At 44.8% G+C, this 24444-nt stretch overlaps 1 protein-coding gene across 4 annotated transcripts in view; it reads left to right on the top strand.

Moving 5' to 3' along the window:
• PBX1 (PBX homeobox 1) overlaps positions 1–24444 on the top strand; it is a 329269-nt gene that overhangs the window by 215852 nt on the left and 88973 nt on the right. For all 4 annotated transcript variants that reach the window (XM_070467711.1, XM_070467712.1, XM_020897161.2 and 1 more), the window contains 3 exons: positions 9946–10190; positions 16363–16553; positions 23833–23968. In XM_070467711.1, coding sequence (XP_070323812.1) covers positions 9946–10190; positions 16363–16553; positions 23833–23968 — 572 coding nt within the window. The remainder of the gene's footprint in view (positions 1–9945; positions 10191–16362; positions 16554–23832; positions 23969–24444) is intronic.

Here is a 24444-nt window from a genome sequence, read left to right on the forward strand (position 1 = left end):
GTCCGACCGTGATTGGAATTCGCTGTTTGCCAACCGTGATGCCGTCCCTGTGTCTGTCCTTGGTCTGCACACCTCTGTGGCTTCCATCTGCCAGAGGTGTCCCTTTCACTCCTGTTAGATAGTAAGCCTCCTCTTGCAGGATGAAGGTGGACTATTAGTAGTAGCATGTGTCTTCTGTAATTTGTGGAAATGGAAATAATCTCGGAGTGAGTTAAGACTAAGTTATCGCTATCTTTGGTAAGGACCCCTCAAGATCCTAATACAATGTATTAGGAATCCTGCCACTGAATTATTCTGTGATTTTCAAAACTGGAAGCATTTTTGTGGGAACAAAATGCTCTTTATTTAAAATTTAGTTCTGATGAAATCATTTGGAAGGTTGGTGGAAAAAAATAGTTCTGCTGTAATGGAGCTTGGAAATATACACAAGAAAATTTTGCTAGTCACTAGGAGCCGGAAAAGTATTCTCTGTCCTGACACAGTGGAATGATGTCAGGAAGTTAAGATCACACACCATACAAACATAGCAGTATCCAATTATCTTTTAATATTTTGAGTGTGGGGTTTCTCTATGTCCCAGCAGAAAAGGATGACATGAGGTCTGAACCCCACCCATGAGTTGAAACTGAAATACACTTCCTCAGACCTCCATCGTGAATAGAGTTGCTATTCCCTTTTGGTTATAATGTATTTACTTTTCAATGGAAACTTGAAAGCAGCTATTAAAGAGGATGTCCAGGCTAGCTTGTCTGACATAAGGTGAGGTTGCCTCAGAGCCGAGCAGCTCCCCGAAGGGTCTTCTCAGCCTTCTAGAAGGACTGCATCTTCCAGTGAGCTCTGCCAGGTCAGGATGCTTTCTGGCTCAGGAAGACTGAAGCTGGGGGCTCTCATAAAGAGGGGCCGTATTGGGCTTCAGAGGAACTAGGCTTCTTATCGTGCTTGGGAGAAGAATAGCAAGAAAGGAACATAAAGAGGGGGAAAGGGGTGAAAAAACTAGACATTTTGATATTCATTCTTTGAGCTGAGAATCGATTTCCTGGGCTTGATGGTGTCAGTCTGAGTTTGCCTAGAAGCACAGCACAGTGAGGTAGGGGGTGTGTGTGTTTACCCACTGACTTAGCCTGGTGGGTGTGTGTGTGTGTGTGTGTACCCACTGACTTAGCCTGGTATGTGTGTGTGTGTGTGTGTGTGTGTGTGTGTGTGTCTGTGTGTACTCATTGATGAAAACTGTTGTGTATATATGTGTCTGTATACCCACTGACTTAGCCTGGTGTGTGTGTGTGTGTGTGTGTGTGTGTGTGTGTACTCACTGACTTAGCCTGTTTCCTTCTGCCTTGCTGATTTCTTTCATATAAAAAGCAAACTCTTAACTCGAAATCTGTCTTGCTTTCTTATTCTTCCCATAGGGACCTTTATCGATGGGATTGATGTAGATTTAACCAACTATTGAAAGCTAACCAGTTACCAAGCACAGACATGTGCTTTTGTAAAAATAAACTTATTTAATCCCTTAATGAGAGTCAAGCTGTGGTTGATATTATATTATTGACTGTCAGGTGATAAAGAAACAGCTTAAGGAAGGCAGGGTCGTGCACTGGGAGCCTTGGGCTCAGCTCTGTGCCCGTTCTTCCCTCTGCCATGTTGTGGAGCTCAGAGAAGAGGGCGTAGGCCACCCTTACCCTTTGGGAGGATGCTGCGTTCTGATGGGAGAGGAAATCTGTCAAGAATTAGCACTTGCCAGCAGTGTGCTAGGTGCCTAATTGATGCTACCATCTGAATCCAGAACGGTGAGAAGCTCTCTCGCTTTCCCCATGGTGAGAAACCACCGTTACAGAGAGAAGCTTGCCTCTCTGGGATTGCACAGCACGCTGCCAACCAGTGGCCCTCAGTGGCACACACATTTGATACACAGCGGAGGAGGAAGCCGCAGGAGTGGACGCCGTCTTGGCTCCTGGCGCCCTGCGCAGGTCTTCCCTGGGAGCTGCTCTCCTCTCACAGCTCCGGGAGCCGCAGCCCAGGCCAAGGCCGCTGTGATGTCACACCCTCCTCCCAGCTTCTGCGGCCGTCCTTAAAGCCAAGCGTGTCCCCCAGCGGCAGTCCAAGCTGAAGTTCCTGAGGACCAGTGCCCCCTCACCCGGGCAGCCGGCGCCCGTCCAGGAAGGCGGGAGTCTGCTGCCCAGCACATGAGCCTGCTCTCTGCCAGCTGGCCTGGGAGGCTCCGCGTGCCAAGCAGGGGACGTGTGAGCGGGATCCGTGCCCGGGTGTTTCCTGAGAAGTAGAACACGCACGTGACCAGAGCCTCTGCAACCTGGCTCAGAAAAAGTGACGACAAGTGTGGCATGTTTCTCTAAAGAAAACCCCCAAATATAAACAACAGCAACTCTAAAACCATCCCAAGGGTGTCATATATGTTTATGTTTACCTCCCGCCCTAAAACTTTTCATAAAGCCCTGAACATAGTAGTGGTGGGTAAATATGAAGACATGAATTTATCCTTTAGGTCCTTCTGGACCACAGTTTATTTTGGAGTTCAGCACCATGCTTGGCACTATGAGAGATGCTCGGTGAATATTTGCAGGATACAGTGCTTGAGCAGTCTCAAACTCTTGCTATTGACTGACTAAAGCCCTCAAGGCCTGTTGCTTGGTTTACCTGCCTAACAAACCAAGGAAGGTTGAAAGGGCTAGAAGGAGCTTTTCTTAATGTCTAAGCACCTGGTGATGCCATGAGAGAGCCTAGACCCATGGATCGCAACCTTGGTGCCCCTGAGCTTCTCAAGAGCTGACATGCAGACGGCTGGCAGTCCAAGGATGGCTTTCGCACTTGAAGACTCCAGGAACTTGGACTTCTCATCTGAGCAGCTTCGGAGGTCTCTGCCTGCACTGGACGGTCTCCACTAAGGTGGTCACTGGTTCTCCCATGCTCACCAGAAACTCTTGACTGGCAACCATCTCTCAGGCTGGCTTGTAAAATTCAAGAAATCAAATTGTCAATCATTTCCATTTGTTGGATAGACAGACTGTTTTCAAAATGCACAAAACACCTTTTTCATCAAACAAATGAGAAGGTTGGTACTGGAAGATACCAGGACGCAGTACCTTAAGCTTCAAACCACTGACATCAGGTTTTGGTCCCGCCTTTGGGTTCAGAAGAATGAAAATATGTCATAGTTATTTTTCAGCAGAAGCTTGGAATTTATGATTTGTGAGTGCAGTTGTGCTTGTGGGAAATGGAAGAAACTGGAGGAAGGATTGGAGGGTGTGTCCCCACTGGGATTTCTGCTTGCTTTCCACCTTCTCTGGCAACTTGATGTGCTCACACTGAAGGGACTGGAGGAGTCTAAACCCTGACGTTCTTGGGATTCTCAGCATCCACCTCATTCCTGCTCCTTGGAGGTGCTCAATTAGTGATTTAAGTGAACTGAGCATCCCTCAGAGGGCTCATTTGGGTGACATGCTATGCATAGCCCCTGCCCTGGGGGCTGCTGTCAGCCCTCCTAGGAATTCTCCCCCAGGTACCAGTCACATGCCAGGCCTTCCCCAACACCCACAGCCTTCGTCGTGGAGAATGTTGGCTTGCTGGGGACAGGCCAGGCTGTGGGTTCTAAGGCTCTAGCCTAATGATGGTGTAGATTTGCATGTTTAGCATTTTCAGGCTGATTTGACAGATTTGAAGTGGGGTGGAAGAGGTGACAGGGCAAAGGTCTCTACCAGACGATAACTCCGGTCTAAATTGTAACTGGACCAGAGGGAGAAAGCACGAATATATAAGGAGCTGACTGCCTCACCATGGACAGTGAACCACGACAGAGATCACTGGAGAGCCCATTCCTGCAGCCTTGCCTCCTGCGCTCTTTCTAATACATTAAGAGATGCTCACATAGGTGCTCAGTGCCAGAGGCTCTGTGCGGTCATGGGGGATACATAGGTGGAGGACAGATCATCACAGCTTTTCAGAAGCTCACAGCCTTGCTGTCGAGGTGGCAGGTGTGACGGTGGTGGTTCTGAGATGTGCTGCGTCTGTGCTGTAGACAGTATTAATACTTGCCTGGTGTCTCAGTGGCAGCGGAGCTCATTTCTAGCTATTATCTGGGTAGGTTTCTTGGAGAAAGACTGAATGGAGATTTGAAATAGGATGAGACTGTGGTGAGTGGGTTTTTCTGTCTGAGAGGGAAGAGGGCATTCTATCACATGGCTTAGTGGCTCTAATCATGATGGTCCTATTGGCAGAAAGAAGTAATTGAAGAAGACCAGGTTTGGAGGAAATTTTAAAGAAATTAAGAGGTCAGTAGGAAGAACTTCCTCCCTTCCCTACCTCATGTCTGGTTGCTTTCTGCCTCGTATGTCAGCCACAACCTGAGCATCAAAAGACATTGTGTGTGTGCGCGTGTGTGTATACATGTACACATATGCAGAATTGAAAGCACGTCCACTTGATGACCATTGGTGACGGAATCCTAATGTTATAGTAGAGGATAAAGTGTGTAAGAGTTAAAGACCTGGATTATAGTTGTGGCTTGTCCCCTTTGCTCTGGTTTTGAGGAAAATACTCCGCCTTTGTAATCTTCAGTTATCTGCTATCTAAGTCTGTAATAAGTCTGTTCTATAAGGTGATGCAATTAATTGTGCACAAGTACTTTCTGAGCAAATAAAAGGTCTAACGGTGATATTTTCAGGAGGCAGGCACTTTGCTCTATTTCTAAAAAATGCAAGGACAGCATTTTTGTCCCATACTTCTGTCCAAAGTTCTCACCCCCTGGAAGATGGCAGAGCAGGGTTGGGAGGAGAGTCTCGGAGAGCTTCACTATCCCAGCTTTTCTGGTCACATATATTGAAGACCAGTTCGTAGACTGTGGAAAACCTGCATGGAGGTTCAGTCTTGTGCCTTCAAATCAAGCAAAGAAACTGGCCAGAAAGCATGAGGGCTCCCATCCTGGGAACACCTCATGCCCTTTCCCAAAGTACCTGTCTGCTTGTGTGCTAAGTCGCTTCAGTCATGTCCAACTCTTTGTGACCCTTTGGACTGCAGTTCTCCAGGCTCCTCTGTCCACAGGATCCTCCAGGCAAGAATCCTGGAATGGGTTGCCATGCCCTCCTCTAGGGGATCTTCCTGACCCAGGGATCGAACCTGTGTCTCTTAGGTCTCCTGCCTGCAATGTCAGGCGGGTTCTTTACCACCAGCGCCACCTGCGAAGCCCAGAAACCCACCTGTCTGTTGACCGTCCATCATCTCTCTCTGTCAGCCCAGCTTTGGGTCCCTGAACTGCGTCCAGATTTGAAGACAACCCTCTCAGTAGATATGCTGTCTTCCTCTGCTGCCTGCTCCACCCCTGGAAGCATGAATCTCAGCAGGGGCATTCCCCCAGCACTAAAAAAACCTGGGAACCGAAAACAGCCGCCCTCCCAGCACAGCCAGTCCTTGGTGAAGAAAGAGTGCCCTCTAGTGGGCCTTGTGTGGAGGTGCTCTGGATCGGTGGCAGGGCTCAGCCAAGGACAAAACGGCCCGCTTGCTGCCCTCCTGCCAAGGATCTTGAAGCTGCCTTCGGGTTTGGTTTGTTTTTCTCCGTGTGTGGAGAAACAAAGAAGGAACATCAGGAGACCAGTTGTGAGAGCAGCCCCGACTGTGCTGTGACAGCCTTCTTATCTTGGGAGGCTCACCAGAGAATTAACCTCAGGGCCAGTGATGGCAGCAAGGTAGATGGTGACATCAGATGCTTTTTAAAGGGCCTGTGACAGTTTCTGTATACATCACTCGCCTTTCTTGACCGGTCTCTCGTATGAGGGGTTAGATTTGTGAGAAGGAAACTCCTTCTTTAAGAATCATTACCGAAAAGGTTAAATATCTTGTTGCATGACCCTCTTTGCAGCGCAAATCCACTGCAGTTGATTTTATTTTTGGTAATGGAAGGGTACCAGTCTCACTATTAAAATCCTGTAGGTACTGGCATAAACAGGGGTTTTTCCCTTTAAACCTGAGTAAAAGCTGTCGGGCTGGGGAGCAGAGAGGGGAGGAGGTGAGGGAAGCTGCAGGGCGCCCATCAGGGGAGCAGGAACCTGATCACATGTGATGGTTGCTGGATTAGGTAACAGCTCCGCTGGTTGAAATTGGATCTTGGAGGATGAGTGTTAACATCTCTGGTGTCCTGGTGAAAGGTTCATTTGAGACTTGCGTGGTGCCGCAGAGATAAAAAAAAAAGAGCTTTTAAATAATCATTTTGTCTCCTATTTGGCAGAGTGCTGGCTTCAAGCAGTAAATAGGTAGCATCACTTTGGCTTAGACATATCGGCCTTTTCATTTATTTATTTAATGTGGGTGGGATTTTTTTTAACCCACTAGCTGAACAGCTTTCCATGTCAGTGACTCCCAACGCCTGTCTTTATAGTGGTGCATCCAGACCCTGCTCCTTTGGGGCAGAAATCTGTCCATGCTGTGTGGTTTACTGGTCCATCCGGGCCTCGTCACAGCACACATACACAGCCCAGGACCCTCAGAGCCAGAATCTTCTGTGTTAGACAGTGGAAGAGGAAGGCTTTCTTTTGTTTATATTGCATGCGTGTGTACGAATAGTTTTTGTGGTGGTGGTTCTGATACATGCTCTGAAATTTCTGTCTTCCTAATGATTTGAGTACAATTTGAGGGGTATAATGTGGAGAGGACTGTTGGGTTTGTTTTTCCTACATTTTCTGTTCTTTTATTTTCTTCATATCTCTGGTTTGGGGCCAATTTATGTGTCCTGAACTCTAAGGATAAATGCAAGCAAGGTGCATTTCATTTCTTTCATAACTATTCCTTCTTGGCCACATTTGGAAACCTATTATATTAAATCTTAGTGATTCCAAATTTCTTTTTAAAGAGTGTTTGTTTCCAGGACTCATCAAATGATAGGAAAGCTAAGCAAAAGGATAGCACTGTTACTATGTGGTGGTTTTCCCCCCTACTAAATGTATCCAGTAGCGTAGATTAGGGCTTTGCCCTCTGTGACTGTCCTGGGACTTCTTTGGCGGGTAAGGCATTACATGTCTGCTTTCAGTGTCCTTGGCAGCTTTAGCATTTCCTTTATTTCATTTAAAAGCAGTTCGATTTTCAGATCAAGAAAAATACTGAGCAGGTAGGTGTACAGACTTTGTGCAAACAGTTCGCGCTCCCCATTGATTGTTTGAAAGAAAAAGTGAGGCATGGATGTGGGTGCAACTGAGGAGAGCTGGCAAGGGAAGATATTCTTTGAGGTAAATGTTGGGCACATGGGAAGTTCTAGCAGTAACATGACCACCTGGTCACCCACCTCGTACCTGGAGGACTCAGCACCAGCACTTTGTTCTGTGTCTGCCCGACTCCTTTTCTGTCTCATTCTTTTCAGAACTAATGGAATTTCGCTAGAGGAATAAGTTAACGGGCTGAGTGAGTTGGTCTTAGCGACCATCCTTACCATCCCCTCGGATAAGACGGTGTGTAGGTAGCCCCAGGAAAGTATATCCTCACCCGTTGACATTATTCTCTTTTACTTTGCTACCACTGTTGAGACCTGTCAGTGCTGGATCTGTCAGCAAGAATTGTTTTGGGGTGATGAGGAGGAGCCGCTTGGAGGCGTCACGGCCCGGCTCAGATGTCACCAGCCTCAGCATCTTGAGGAGGCTTCCCATCGGCCGAGGTTTGTGGCCTCTTCTGGGGCGTATTGGTCATGGGATTCCAGAGAGTAGATTAGTGTCAAACTTTGCCCCAGCACCAATTTTTTTTAATGATTAAGTAGAAGTGCCACAATTACCAAGTGGCTCAGAGGTGATTCTTTTTTCAATCTTAAATGACCCATAAGTATTTTGTTGATAAAGCAGTTAAAATTCATTCAATGAAATTCACTGGGGAAACATCCATAAACCCCACACACTAATGTCCTCACCTGAAAGCATTCTCTGGGCTGTACAGGTGAGGAAGGAGCGGTTCCGGGGCTCTACCACCACCTGCTTGGGGGGTCACATTCTTCTCCCTGCCACCCCACACCTTTAGGGGCTGGTACTGCAGCATTCATTTCCTTTCTTAAGGAAATCTTTGTTAGTGGTGATATGTTCTTCTGAGGACTTTGGAGATTTGAGTAAATAAGTTCAAGGAACTGAATAACATGATTAAACCTTTCTTATTCTGAGATCAGGGGGACAATTTCCCATGTAAGGCTTCTGAGTCTACAAAAGAGGGATTTCATTGGAAAAATGTCCACAAAATTAAACTCCACAATCCTCTAACCTGTGCTGTCACCAATATAGCAATTTTATTTTAGGGCAGCAGAACATTAAAAATTCAGTTGCGAGAGGAGAGCCTGGGTCCTGAAGTGCGGGCTGTTCTGTATCCTTCTTTCTTCCCCTCCTCCTGAATTTTCTCGCTTCCTCAAGGGGTGCATGTGTCTACCCCGGGCCTTTAAGCTGCCGCCCCAGTCCACATGCTTGACCGTCCATTTGACTGTCTCGTGTTTCGCAAAAGCAATGATGCCATTTTCCTTTAGCGCAGGACTCAGGCTTTCCTTGAAACAACTTTCAAGGTTGCTTCTTGTCAGACCTGTTAGAAGCCAGGAGCATGTGGACACAGCCAGCAGTTACGCTGGTATTACAGGTGATGGAATGCCCCGAACGTCTGCATGGCCCCTGGGGTTGAGCTCAGATCCGCCTTTCCTGTCACTGTCCCCGTGGGGCTCAGCAGATGCATCCTGGCCAGACGCAGTTCTGGGCCCGGCCCCCGGGCTCTGCCATCCCCACGCCCAGGGTTAGAACGAGCACAGTCTGCTGCTTCTCCAGTTACAGCCCTCCTTCCCTGCTCTGCCCACAGTTTTGTTTTTATTAATTGGATACTTTTTTCCTGTTCACTCTCAACAAAGACGTGGCTGCTGACGACTAACCTGGGTTTAGACGAGTGATTTACTTTATGGAAGGTTGTATGAAGGTAGTAAAACGAGACTGCCTAGCTCTTCCACTGGTTTACTAAATCACTTGATCTCTTTCAGTCCAAATCACCCCTTCCTCCCCCACAAATGGTCGTGGGGGATTCATAAAAAGGAGCCCTTCGTGGAGCCCAGCCTCCTTCATCCTCTCAGAACCCCAGCTTCTCTGAATCCCTGAGGCAGCTTGTTTAAAGGATCTCACCCTTGTTTGTACCAGGACGGAGTTCTTACCACCCGGAATAAATTGATCTCAATTTTGGAAACTAGAAATCCCTAGTCCAGGGGAGAGGTCTTCACACATCACTCAAATTAACTGAATTTGCCTGACTTAGGTTATTTTGGAAATGAAAATTTAGGCTGATCCAATATCATAAAGTCAATGAGTGTAAAAACTTTGTAATAACAAACTCACAGGCATCTAAAATTAGAAATGAGAAAGGAAATGCTATTCCTTGCATTAAAATTTGGCAGTTTGGGGATGAAAGTGAAAATTATATTCTGTTATAATTTTTTTTTTTTTGTGGATTTGAAATTTCTTTCAATTGTGGTAAAAGATACATAACAGAGCTTAGCATTTTAACTGTTGTTGACTGTACAGTTCAGTGGCATTATGTACGTTCCCAGTGCTGGGCAGCCATTACCACCGTCCATTTCAAGAACTTTTTCATCTTCCCAAAATGTAACTCCATACTGGTTCATTACTCGCTCCTTATTCCCCGCTTCTCCCAGCCTGTGGTACCCACAGGCCTGCTTCCAGTCTCCATCAGTTTGACTGTTACAGGCACCTCATATGAGAGGAGTCTAATTAATTTCAGAAACAAATCAATCTCTCCTTGCATTTTCTAGTTCTCCCATCCCTCTCTCTTTCCAGCCCTTTGCACGCTCATTGCTCAGATGCTGTTTTGTTAAATAATCTGAGACTTCTTCAGCCAGATCATATATTGGGAGTTTTCTGTTGTTTTTAAATTTTACTTCGTTGGGTTACTGTCAACACCTCCCCACTCTTTTGTATCTTCCTGCAGTTTTGAGTATCCGGGGAGCCCAAGAAGAGGAGCCCACAGACCCCCAGCTGATGCGACTGGACAACATGCTGCTGGCCGAGGGGGTGGCGGGGCCCGAGAAGGGCGGAGGCTCCGCGGCGGCTGCTGCGGCGGCGGCTGCTTCTGGAGGCGCAGGTTCCGACAACTCCGTGGAACATTCCGATTACAGAGCCAAACTCTCACAGATCAGACAAATCTACCACACGGAGCTGGAGAAATACGAGCAGGTACTCACAGCCTTGTGGGGTCTGGGCCCTCCCCAGCCCTTTAGGGCAGGGCGGAGAAATCATGCAACTCCGAGCTAGGAGGGGATGGAGGCTGGTAGCCTTTCCTGGAGATGGCCGTCGGGGATCCAGTGTTTCTGGCTTCCCCCCAGAGCCGCTTTTTTGAACTTGAGCCCATCAAGTCCAGGGTCTCCACTATTGAAAACTCAGGCAAACTGGAGATAAGATCATTTAAAAAAATCGTTTTAAAAAAATGGCTTTAATTGATGATTTTAGGAAACTGAGTCTGTATAAGGAAACAGCCCCTGGCACTCCAGAGCGATGTCCCTTTTGGGTGCAGCTCTGGAGCTCTCGGTGCGATAGTCATGGGCAGTCACCAGCTGACCTGGGGAGGTGTGTGTGGTGGGGGTCCCCTGGGCCTTGTTTTCGCATTGATTAGGAGGCTTCCTCACCACCCGGGGCTCATGGAAGCCTATGAGAATGGATACTAAAACTTGACCTTAAATTCCTTCACTCTGCTCAGATTAGTTCAAATGAAAGTCCATCACACTCTGACTTTTATATATAGTACATAATATGATACACATATCCCGCTATAAAAAAAAAGTCGAGGGTCTCGGGGGACCCCTGGAGGTAGACAAAGTTGAATTCCAGCCCTGACAGTACTGACGGTCTGTGGGATCCAGTGATCCACCTTCTCTACCTCAGTAGCTGATAGTATTCAGCAAAGAGCTGTGGATTTGGAGCCTAAGCTATTAGAGAGCCATAAAAAATCATATGAAGGAAAAGCTTAAGAAAGGCTGTTAAGTCATAAAATAGTATATAGATGTTGCATGGTATTCTAATTATAACAGCACCCCTCTCTGCTAGAGCACCACCCCCCCACACACATGAATTTAAATGTCAATATTGTTTCCTCTGGTCAGTATGAGCAACACTATTTTACTAGGGGTCCTTTAACATCAGGATTTCCTCCCATTATTTAGCTGACATTAGTTGGTTGTCATATTGTTGGATGTGACATTGTCCTGAAATTCTAAGTTAACGTACTTTCATAGAATTGTTAGATTTCTGGCTTTCTTTCTTTTTTAAGAATCATAGAAGAGGGAGGAAAAAAATCAAAAAGTAGAAGACCCTGTACCGTCCACTTAGGACTGTCTAAGTAAAAGGCAAATGCAAACTTAATAGAATATATAAATTTTAAAATAGAAATAGGCATTTTAAAATTTAAAGTGAAGAAAGTTTCATTATTGCACTCCTATCTACCTTTGAAATAGATTTCTACAAAGTCTTTTCTTTTATGAGGGAAAAGATTACTATGAAGCTAGAAGCCAAGTGTTGTGAATTTCAGCCACAGGACAGGTGTAGGGAGGAGGCAAGGGGAGCAAAATAAAAGTCATTTTGTGGTGAGAACCTGTGGATCATCACCCTCGACCCTCTCGGGGAAGAACAAACATTCTTATCATGATGTAGACTCTTTAGACATTTTATCAGATCCCAGGAGAGGCTCAGCTCAGGTAAGCTGGCTGATCCATGACAATTTCCCCTCCTGGGCCATCACGTTAGAGTTCACAGCCTGCCCTAACCAAGGGGATAGTTTCGGAAGACTCACAGGGACGTTTCCTATAAAGGTCCCTAGCTAGCCACTTGGGTTCGTCCTCCCGTGCGTTTCCTATTGCCTTCACCACTGAGCTTGGTCTCTGGCATAAGAACCTATCTAGACCTGGTATCCAGGTTAACTCGTCCCAAACTCCAGGGGCACAAAGAGTGTGGCTTCCTCCCAAACCTACAACTGAGATGGATATTAGGCTGGATGGTGTTAAAAACTAGCTTTCTTCGTAGCTCAGGTTGCCAGCAACAAAGAGAACAGACTGTCTTCTTGATTTAACCGCCCCTTGTTCCTCTTCCATCTTCTTCCAAAATGTCTAAAGCACTTTTATTAACCTAACTGCACTTGTTCCAGCACTTTTATGGCTGTCATCATCTCCATTCTGATACAGGTGAGGAAATAGAGGTCAGAGAGGTTAGATGATTTATCTGGGTCATACATCCAAGGAGGGACAGATTACCCTGGAATCTAGATTTGGACCTTTAGCCCAAGGCTGTTATTGGAGCAACACTCAGCTCCACTTAATATGGAACGAGTGTGGGTGTCTGTAGACAATGAAGTAACCGGCCTGTCCTCGCTGGTACTTTCATGGAATAGATTGATGCTCTCTAAGAGAGACTAGTGATAAAAATACTCTCCTTAAGAAACTTCTCATAGATACCTACATATTCTGAAGAACAACAATGCTGGAAATTGGGAACTTACACTGTATCCATTTTGCTGATGGGTGGGGCTGCATTCCCTCTCTGTTACTAGTTTGGTCTGAGGTGACCCAGTCCTGAAGTCTGCAGGCTGGATGGTAGGGTTAACGGCGACCTCTGGGAGGATTTATGTCAACATGCGTCTCCCACAACTGCTGGCGCCAGTGTCCCGTCCCTGCGGCGGCCGCTATTGACCCACGCCTCCGCAGGAGACCCTCAGACCTTCACCGGCAGGTCTAGTTCAGTCTCTTGTGGGATCAAGTTAGGTCAAGGTATCAGTAGTATTCTGTATTTATTACTCTTAAGAAGGACTAAGAGATTATTGCCTTATTTCTTTGGGCATTTTCTGGGTAGGAACTGAATACTGTTTAACACACTGTGTGCTTAATAATTTATTAATATTAGTTGTATTGTTAATTAGAGTAAATGGCAGATTGTGAGGAAATTATGCCATTAACCTTCTAGCTAGCAAGTCTGAAAGATAGATCTTCTTCATTTTTTCTGTAAGCATTCCTCAAGGGACCTTTTTAAAAAATAGGAAACCTTAGTAAAAATGTCAGTCTCTTTTAATAGTACCTAGATGGTTACCGGATTGACTATTTAAGAGTTGATTCTGTTGTTTTGGTTTGTTTTGTTTTTAGTTTGGTGATGATAGATAACCAGAGGATCAATTAGCTCTCCAGTAATTAACTGGGGTAACCCTCCTCACCCCCTCTCAGTCATCGTGTGCTCCCCGCAACCCCCGCCAAAAAGACCTGAATCAGCCACTGTTTCACCCTGAGGTTATTAGATAAAGAAGGCTTCTAGTGACTTTCATTAGAAAGAAAGGAAAGAAATTGTTTTCTTCATTAAAAAGGGCTGGTAAACACCTTTTCAGTTGATCGTGTTGGTAGCTGAGGTATTTAAGAGCTAGCTAAAAAAAAGAAAGCTGGCATATTTTGATAGATAAAACCAGGATATCAGAAAACTAAATTTTCTTCCAAGTGCTATTCAAAAAAACAAAAAAAGATACTCTTGTAGCTTTGCAGATTTCTTCAGTTTTTGTAAGCAGTGCTGCCAGGACATTGACAAGGCTTAGTCTCCAAGGCTGAACTGGGGTGGGTTAAGTAGTCCTTTCACAGCCAAGGAAGTCTTAAGATCTCAGTCCTATTCCTTGCTGAAATTGGCAGCCAAATCCAGTTTGAAAGACTTAGAGATGAAGATGAGCTGAAGAGAGTGCAGGAAGGAAGCTTCAATTCTAGGATTAAATTGCTTATACTAAGCAAGATTTGTGAAGAGCTTCTTTTGGGTCGGCCGCTCCTCAAAGTGCCCCTGCCCTGGAACCCGGGACGTCTCCAGAGGCAGCTGGACGGGTAGCTCCAGAAGGCGACTGTCTTTAGGACAGTCGTCAGCAGTCTCCTCTGTCCCAGAAACCTTCAGCCTGCGAGGGTTCTATTTAATTAATTAATCACTCCCACTCCCCATTCCACCGGGAGAACCTGGCCTCACCGGAGCAGTGCAGCTTCCGAAGGTGCTGAGCTTGGGGAACTAAGGAGGCCTGGGTAGTTCAGGTCCTGGAAGAATCTGGATCATTGTGTTCTGCCCATCTAAATGGACTTGGAGTCCTGTCTGTTGTCTGCTGTGTGTTCCCAAGCAGCTGTTGAGCAGCTGCCTTGCTCCACCTCAGCAGTGGGTGAACAGACGCCACTGTCTGTTTAGGGCAGAGCAGAAAGGGGCCCTGGATCCAATGCCCCGAATAAACACCAGCTATTGTGAGTATTTTTATTCACCATAATGAAGCACATTATTAACGGAGTACTGTGGCTTCCCAGCAGAGAGGGTATGCATCCGACAATACCTGCTTCACGCCCAGCCCCTCCTCACTTGGAACCCCCACCAAGTCGGGGGCAGGGTAGGACCTGCAGCCCTGCGGGGCATGCTTGCAGCACACCTCCCCGCCACTCCTCTCTGAGGCCTCAGAGACTTCCAGCCCACTTGCTGCCAGGCTTTATCCTCCCTTTGTGGTACAGCTTAGGGGTGAAGGGGCTGTTTAGGTTGGGGAGAGATGAAGCTTATAATAAGATCTTGTGTTTATGTAGCAATTTTCATAGTAAGGGCAAAATGCTCTATGGACCTGATCTTCTGTGGGTTTCATCTTCAGCGTATATATACCTGCAGAGTAGAAAGAAGCTATTTGTGACCTCCTTTATTTATACCACAAGGGAAACTGAAGCCTGGAGAGGTTTGCCCCACTGTGATCATATGCTGGGTTTCTGAGTTACCTATACTTGAAAAAGATAAGGACACACGATATGGCCAGACACACAGTAACTTATCTTGTCCACCACAGTCTTTGAGGTACTGTCCTCCTCATTTCACAGATAGGAAAGAGAAGACACAGGGATCTTACATGATTGACCAAAGCCCCACAGTGAAGTGAGTTTCTGGGCAGGGTGTGAACACAGGCAGTCTGCGCTCTTAGCTGCTGCCCTGTTCAATGTGAGTGATTTACTCCATCCACAGGTCACCATACAAGGACTGTGAAGATTGCTGGCCTTGCTAAAGGGGTAGGAATGATTAAATCCACTCTTGGGCAAATAAAACAAGGCGCTGAGTAGTGAAAGCAATTGCCCACATGCTCATGGAGACAGGGTCAAAGACCAGGCTTCCCAGCCCGCAGTGTAGACACAGCCCAGTGGATGGATGTCTACTGATGTATCTTTGGCCAGCGAACCTCAAAGGATTTCTTGGAGAAGTGAACATTGAATGTGTTACTGTTACTGTTACTGTATAACCAACAGCGAGGAAGAACTTTGTGTTGTGAAAAAACAATAGCAGTGCAGTTATAGCATTAATGAACATGATTCTGCGGTATTAAGTGGGACACTTTGAGTCCTTAGTTCTTCAACCTTCAGAGCATCAGCTTCCCTTTCTTGCTAACAAATTTTACACGGTTTTCCAACACAGCTATGAGTTAAGTGTGAGTAGATGTTTTGCTGAATGTTCCTTAAGAAAACCAGACTACAATGATAAGTGATAGTAACTAAAGGAAAGGGCAGCGGTGGTCCAAGGAGCAAGTCCAGAGTCTGGGAAAGAACAGAAGTCTTGGCCTGGTTTAGGGAGTATTCAGGCTGCTTTTTTGCTGTGGGCCTTCATCTCTTGGGCACAGTTTTCCCAACTGTAAAATAAGGAGGTGGGATAAATGATCTCCAGTTTCACTTCCAGAGCTGATAGTATATTGGTCTATAACCTGAGAGTTTTCTGTCTACAGAGGCATTTCCTAAATCCTCTAAATCATGTTTTGAATTGTTTCTATACAGATTCCCTTTGTGTTATAGACACAGAGGATCTTCAGAAGACCAGCATAGGAGGGAGTTCTTATGTTACAGCTAGAAGTAGATTAATGAGAATCTCACAGAAGAGTCATCAGAGCTTTTAACTCAGTGATTCCATTCTTTGGAGTCTTTATGCCAAATTGAATATTTGGAAGCTTTAGCATAACAGAAATAAGGGCAAAGCAGAAAGTTCATGCTGTTTTTGACTTCAAATTCTCTTTAGCTGTTAACATGGGAGTGAAGGGTTGTGAAGTTTTATACTAACATACATGTCTTCATCTTTCATAATAGTAAAATCATAAAAAAACTGATTTCGAAAAACTATTGTAAATTTTCTTTTCCCCTTTAAAAAAATCCACATAGTGATGAAAATTATAATCAAATGGGTCGCAAGGGGTTTCTGGGCATCTCTTTTTTTTTTTTTTTTTTTTTTGACAAAAATGCCACAAGCTAGCCCAGTTTTCTTTACCTGTACACGTCTCTAGAAAGACCTACACATCCTCACAGCAAGGACCCTTACCAAGCCCCGTGTCTGTCCTCCTCCGTTCCAGGCATGTAATGAGTTCACCACCCACGTGATGAACCTCCTGCGGGAGCAGAGCCGGACCAGGCCTATTTCCCCAAAGGAGATCGAGCGGATGGTCAGTATCATCCACCGCAAGTTCAGCTCCATCCAGATGCAGCTCAAGCAGAGCACATGTGAGGCCGTCATGATCCTGCGCTCCCGGTTTCTGGATGCACGGTGAGTGCCCAGGAGAGGGCTGTCCTTTGGGAGAACCGCCGAGTCAGGGTTGGAGGCCAAGGCTGGCCCTCTCCAGAGGCCCCGCTGTGACTGTGTTCAAGGCTGAGCCAAGTAATAGCCTGAGGGAGGTCAGGGAAGGGAAGGCTGCAGGAGTGGATAACCATGGGTTTTATACAACTCCAGGAAAGTGTGGGGATGGGATATTATTTGTGGCCACTGCTACTCACTCTGCATGAGAAATGAGGATGATTTAGCTACAGGGACAGAAGCAGGACTTTTTGTTTTCATACCATTAGTGGCCTCTTCACAGGAATGGGTTGTAACTATAAGCCCGTAGAAGGCTAACCAGATATTGCAATGACATCTTTTCTTCAAGAAAGATGGTTCCAGTTGAGAGCTGGGAATCTCTTCCACACTTTATGTTGGCAGAGAGGGCACCTAGTTAGCTTCAACGAATATTTATAACTAGATTACCATGTGTCGTATTCTGGGCTGAGTTTTAGCGGCACAAAAATGAAGAAGATGTGGTCCCTTGGGCGTGGAGGGGCAAGGGACTGGTCTCATGTGGGCCAGATTTTCAATCAAGATTTAAAATTTTCTGACACTAACTTGTGACCTAAGTTGTGAGTTCAAAGAATCCAGTTGAAACCATGGATAGAAAAGTCCTTTTAGGACAAAAGCTAAGACTATAGAACAGATAGTCCCACTACTCTCTACACTGATGGATTTGTGCAAATCCCTTTGATTTCTTTGGCTTCTGTTATCTAGCCTGTAAGATAGTGCTAGTCATATCTTTCATGTACTCTAGAAAGTGATGTTGATAATTGATCTAATACATGAGTTTTCAGTGTATGGATATCCTTTGTGATCCACAGCTCACCTTAAATTAGTCATTTTCTATAAATGCAGATTTCATCTTTAATTGTTTCAATTCTTAAGTATAATCCCAATATATGATTTTTATTATAAAAACACTAGCTGTGTCATGGTCATATACCATTTAATGATCTGTAGTTGAGTTCCTTTTTAGTCAGACACACAGCCTCTCTGCTTTTTCATTTTTTTCCCACCCTAGAAATCATGCACTGTTCAGCTCCTTTACCTACACTTTCCTCTGTCTGCACAACTGTGGTCTTTACAGTTCACAGACCTCTTTAAAGCTCCCTGGCATCTCCTAAACTCCCTTTCATTCATTGTGTTTTGGGTCATATGGAATATGAAATAGGAATGTCAGCCAGCAAACTGTATCTCTGGGCTAACAGAAATACATAAAGTCAAGAGAAAGTGCAAATGAAGAGAGCTTTCCGCAGCGGAGCACAGTGCTGGGGGAAGGAAGGCACAGGCCTGCTGCAGCGGGACACCCCAACCCCAGGTATCTCCCTGGCCCTGTGGCCTGCTGCCAGCCTGGCTTATTTACAGCAGGCTGCTCCCCATGGTATGAAGTGCAAGTGACTGGTGGCCTGTGTCTGGGTCTTTCCCCTGTGTTGTGGCCGCCACACTCTGCATGTGTTGTTTACATCCCCCCGCACGGTAACTCCCCTCATTAAAATGCTGGTGTTGGCATTTATGTTGGCAGATATTGGGGGCATAAAAAAGTTGGGCCCCGACTGGGTTCTTCTCAAGAAAGAAGATATTAGAGAGAAAGGACAAGCAGAATCATTTTCTCATAGGATTTCTTCTTTCAGGAACTCAGCTGTGCCCAGTTGAAGGTCAGACTCCAAAAGACATGAAACTAGGCAAGCTTTGTACACGGTTCCTTTCACTTCCATTAGCTTTTGCCTAGATTGTTCTAGTTGGCACCAGGAGGACAGTCATCATAAGAGAGGCTCTTTTTCCTGATTTGGTTGCAACCTTTGAATCATTGCCTCTGAGTCAAGGTTCAAAACTAAAACAATTAACCAATTGTCATTGTTATAGCATTTATTTTGAGGGTGTATTTAGTATCACTGAAAGAATATGACCCCAAATGCCAACACAAGGATGAGCAAATGGTTTTTCCAGCTCAAAAATGAATGTTTGCCTGGACAGCATGATTGAAGTAGTTAATATCATTGCTTCTAGCACTATCTATTATTGGGAAAGCTAGTTAAACACACTTTAGTAAGAAAGACACACTCACTGTTGATATTTACGTGCTGCTCTAATCCATGCATCTGATGGGCAGGGCTTCATTAAGAAAAGATTTCATGGAAGACAAATGAAATACAAGGGAGACTTGATTTAGTAATAGGATTAGTCTTCATAATATAATGCAGAATTGAATGTTACAGCTTTGTTGTGTAACATTCCTTGTATTTTCTGCTCTTGAAGAACAGATTACGACAAATTTAGCAGCTTAGACTAACACAAAGTTGTCTCACAGTTTCTGTTGTTCAGGAACAACAGGTTAACCTGGGTCCTCTGCCCTAGTCTCACAAAGCTGTGATCGGGGACTCAGCTGAGGCTGTGCTCACAGCTGAGGCTCATTCCCGTGGGGGCAGAATTCAGTTCCTTGTGATAGTAGGACTGATGTCCCCAGCTCTTAGAGGCCGCCTTCCCACTGGCAGGGCTTACTGCTTCTTCCTTTCTTCCTGGGTCATATCACCCTCTTACGGCTTTAACCTGATCTCCCATTTCATTAACACAAAGTCAGCTGATTAGTAACTTAATCGTAGGAATGATATCCTATCATTTTCACTGTCCCCCCAACACACACATTCAAGGTCAGGGGGGGTACCCCAGAGTGGAATCTTACAGATCTTCTTAGGAGTCTGCCTTCCATACTCCCCAGCGGAGCACTTAGGGAAGGTTTTGTCCACTTGAGTCATATCCTTCTTTTCTTCCTTATGTTGATTTAACTGTGCCATAAAAGTTTAACTTAAAAATTCTACTCATTCATTCAGTCAACTTTTATTATTACATGTTTTATATCAAGCATAGTGCTGTGATAAGTCTTTGAGATAGAACTTGTAAACCTTCTTAATGATTTTCAAGCAATACAATAATTTTAACTTTGTTTTTTAAAAAATAACATCTTGCTGGAGAAAGCAGCAAGCACATGGTTGGAAATATACCTCTGCACTCCACCGTTCTAGTTAAGGTTATAGAAAATGATTAAAAAAAGAGGATTGTAAGAAAGGAAAGGACATCCAATATGATCTGGCTGAACTGCCACTATATTTAGATTTATTTACTTCTATAACTGAGTTTTTATTCTTCCAAATGCTGTATTAGCCTCTGGAATGACAAAGATGAAAAAAATACACGTAAGTGTGGGTCCCACCTTCAAGAACTCATAATCTCCTGGGACAGGTGCTCTTATAACTGAGCATAAAGCTGCATGTGATCACAGGAAGTAGAACTGCCAAATTCACCCAGAGCGGAGAGAGACTGGAGAACTGGGGAGAGGCAGACAGTGCTGAATCTCAGAGGACTGACATTTAACACATAGAAGGAATCACAGAAGCAAAGTAAACAACACAGTTCAACTTCGACAGGCATTACTGACTGGGCTGCTTACTATGTGTTGGGCACCAGGGTTTCAAATACATGTGAAACACGGCTCCTCCCCTTGAGGATTTGCTGTTTAGTTGGGAAGACACGTGTAAAGTTGTGGCAAATGCTGTGGGAGAGAAATACACAGAGAGGTATGAAGAGGCATGGGCGCATGAACGCTGTGTGTGTCTTTGGGGAACAGGGGAGCATATGATGAAGCTGGATGAAATTAGGAAGAGCATGTGTAGGCCTGGAGGGAAATGAGACCCTGGGCGTGGGCTCGATCCACTGGAAGACCTTAACTGTGCCAGCAAAGGTTGTGGATTGTCCCGTGCAGCAGCAGAAACTCTGAGCTGTGTAAGGAAGGAAAAGGGGAACGTTCTTAAATTACACTGCTTGGGTTCAGATTCCTGCTATAACCCTGACTACATCTGTGATCTGGGATAAACGGCTATCCTTCCTAAGACTCAGTTTTTGTGTCTCCAAAATGGGAATAATTCTATACACAGGAATAAATAAGATAGCATATTTATAATATAGTGTCTGGAGCATAGCATTCACACCATAATTCAGCTATAATATAATAAGGATCACTATGGTATATTAGTGTAAAATATAGTATATTATTATTGCTATCATTATTATTATTTTTATGATCAGATCCATGGTTTAGAGGAATTCCTGTGGTGATTTTCTTAAGGATTAGCTGAGGCTTGTGCTTCTCAAACTGGGGCAATACAGAATAAGTATAAAATACCTTCCCTATTTTACTCAAATATTTGGAGAGAAATATGTTCAGATAAACATTGGTATATGAAGGAATAGATTAAAGAAAGAAGTGCTAAAGACATTTAGGGCACACACTGGTGTGCCCCATGGCTGAGAGTCCATGCTCTCCTTCCAGGAGAGCTATTTGGGCATGATTTCAGGAAAGCATCAGCCTACAGTTGTACTGTCTAGCCTGTGGCTTGATTTTTATTCTATATTAATTAATATATAAGTAAACAAAATGGAAAATTTTAGCTCTCCAGTTTTACACATCTTATTTCAGCCACTCAACAGAAGCTGGCTACTCCAATAGGAGAACAGAGAACATTTATTTTCCTCATTGTAGACAGTGCTGTTGGACAACTTTAGTAAGGCCATTATACAATAGACCGTAGTTCCTCTAAACCCGTTTCAAAAAAAGCAATGACACTGAGGATGGAACAAAAGGGATAGATTTGAAAATAGAGCTGGTAAGACTTGCTCTGGGGCCAATCATCCAGTGAAGGGAAAAGAGTGAGGGGAATTGAGAATCACTCCCAGGTTCTGGTGTGTGTTAGGTACTCAAATAGTTAAAGAGTGAACAAACAGTTGAAGGGATGAGCAAATTAGCAAATATAATGAACTTTGTATCTATGGTGGTATTATTATATAATGTGGGAAGAAATGAAAATGAAGTTGGTTTGAGTGAAATATGATACTTGTCTTAGAAACAGTTTGTTGGAAGTGTCTGGGATATGCGGTGGCAAATGGACGCAGTGGTAAATGGGGTATTGACGCTTAGGAGAGGCATTTGGGCTCTCCTTTGATTTGAGATAACATGTTTGATGTTCTGTGGTGCCTCCACTCCTCATTCTTGAATCACTGTGATTCCAAAGCTTCATTCCTAAAATTTCATTGACTTCCACATTTCTTACACTTACCTGGATACCCAACAATCAAAGCTTGTGGTTGGCTTGACATAACAAGTGTTAACTCACCAAGCTGAAAACACTTCCAGCCAGAGCAAAGAAACCAGGCATCTTAGTTCAAATAACCTTATTGTCAGAAGTATATTATTTTCCCTGGGTTTCTTGAAATTCTGTAAACTCCTCATTCTGGGGTTTCAAAGGCCCTGGATGGAGACAGGCCCTGCAAGAGATGACCAGGGCTGCCGTCAGAGTAGATGCGACCCCCTAAAGGAGGACTGCGCGACCCCAGGAGGAGTCAGGAACAGCTGTCTGTACAATCCCAGCACCCCAACTCATTCCAGAGAGGCTTCCTGTGAGTTCAATTGGAAGAGTCCCAAGAAATACACTGTAATGCTAGTGCAAACAACTCCCAATTAGAGGAGCCTTCAGAGGCCAATTCCCCAGGCCTAAAACAACTGTTTTCTTGAGGCCAAGAGGAAGCCAGAGGTTATCTAAAGACTAGCCTGGAGACTGGGTTAGCCACTTTTAGCTACCTTCCTCAAATTCCCATCATGCAAGAGCTTTTAATACATATTTCCTTTTTAGTTGGGCCTTTTAATCTAATCTGCCCAGTTTCTGATGCTGGGTGACCCAGAAACTCAGCATGATTTGGGAGAGTGACTTGGGCCTGGCATAATCTGGACAGATGTGGTTAATACCTATGGACAGATGGTGTTCATCCGGTAAAATCAGGCACTTTATTGTGTTAATTAATCCAAGCGGGACCCTGAAAATACAATATTAGCTGAATTTTCTGTCTAGCAAGGCGATCAGTGCTTTCCGTTGGCTTAAATTGGAAAACCTGATATCCTGGCATAACCAGGGATGTTCTGGAAATTTTTTTTTTCCCCATAAGGAAAAGGTTTTGATAAAAGCAAAAAGGCAAAAGTGCTAAGGAGCTAATTTGAAGATAGAGGCCCTGCCCCCTCGAGGAGGGCCTGCAGACAGCTGCAAGGAGTCCAGCATCCCTAAGCAAACCCCAGCTATCCCCAGGCCTTAGCTGGGAAGAGGCCATAAAGTGATTCTCACTTTAAATTAGTTCAATTAGCACTTTTTTTTTTTTAAAGCATAAAAATGCTTTTATTCAAAGAGTGGTTTTCTTCCTTTTAGCAACCTGTATGTTAAAAAGATTTCTCTGGGCTTGTGTTTCACCATTTAGCAGCTGTTCCTTCTTAAGAAGTACCGTTTCTCTTCTTTTAAGGAAGGTCAAGCATTCAGGGGGTTAATTTCCATCCCTTCCTGCCCCTTCCCCAAGCCTTTTAAAAATGTTGCATGTGCTTACTTGGGGATAGAATAGAGAGAAAATGATAACTTATTTTTAACTTATGGCTACAGAGTCTCTGTGTAATTGCCAGGAGGCAATTTCTATATACAAAGAGGCTGGGTTTTGTACTCAGGCAGACTTGAATTAATATTTTAGCTCTGTAATGTACTAGTTGAGCAACTTTTAAACTCAGCTCTTCATTGGTGAGTGGGAATAACCGTAGCTACCTCACTAGTTGTGAAAAATGAATAATTTGTATTGATGGCTCTGAAGGATAAGATCTGAGGCCTGGGGCCTGGTAGGAAGAATCCCCAGGAAGTCCCAGCATTTGTCTTGTACTAGGCACTGTGCTGAGACCTGTCCGTATATTAACATGATCTCATTTCTCCCTTCCTCTCACCCCATGAGGTTGGTTTGACTCTTTCGACTGTCATTTGAAGAAGCTAAGGTTTGGAGAGGCGTTCCAAATCACCCCGCTGGTGTTGTTTGTCTAGGGCTCAAAACCAAGATGGCAGGTTTTGAAACTTCCTGCTGCTCACCTCTCTGTATAACTAGGTGTGACTTGGGGTGGCGGCGAAAAAATAAATAAATAAAATAAATAGGTGTGACTGTTCTGCTCAGTGTCCCACGGTAAGCACAGTGCGGAATACAGCAGACACCTTCAGAAATGCTTTCCCCATCCGGCCCCTCAGAGCACGTCTCCTCTCCTTCACTCAAAAACGTGTCTTCTCCCAAATGTGGATCTTCTCCTCTCCCTTTTTATGTATTTGTTGTGAACTTCTTTTTTTTTTCCCTTGTCATTGTGATTTCCTTGCTCTTTATGAAGGCGGAAGAGACGAAATTTCAACAAGCAAGCAACGGAAATCCTGAATGAATATTTCTATTCCCATCTCAGCAACCCTTACCCCAGTGAGGAAGCCAAAGAGGAGTTAGCCAAGAAGTGCGGCATCACAGTGTCCCAGGTAAGCATCCTCAGAGGGCTCAGCCACAGTGTCCCAGGTAAGCATCCTCAGAGGACTCAGCCCAAAGCCTGGCCGCAGTGGTGTTACAGGGCAGGGTCTTGGAAGCCTGGCTTTCCTGAACTTTCATGCCCTATAAGTTCCACCAACTAAAGCCTTAAAACGGCAAGGTCAGCTCATGGTGTGTATAAGCAAGTCTCCAGGGAAGTAACCTGGAAAAAACAGCAGACATAGAAGACTTAGTGGAGTACGGTTAAAGCAGGATTGGAGCTCCTCCCTCTGTGCCCCTTTCTTCAGAGAGATGAGGATTTCTACATTGACTTGGAGAGCTACCAACACTTCTCAGGTCATTTTCTCACACAGAGTCAATTCCTTGGCCTTTTTTTTTTTTTTTGCCCAACTCAGGAACTTTCAGAGTCAGTGAATGGAACTTTTAAATGAAAAGGACTCAAATGTCCTCTCTGGATGTCCTCACTCTG

Source organism: Odocoileus virginianus, chromosome 5, assembly GCF_023699985.2.
Source record: "Odocoileus virginianus isolate 20LAN1187 ecotype Illinois chromosome 5, Ovbor_1.2, whole genome shotgun sequence".
Classification (NCBI taxonomy): domain Eukaryota; kingdom Metazoa; phylum Chordata; class Mammalia; order Artiodactyla; family Cervidae; genus Odocoileus; species Odocoileus virginianus.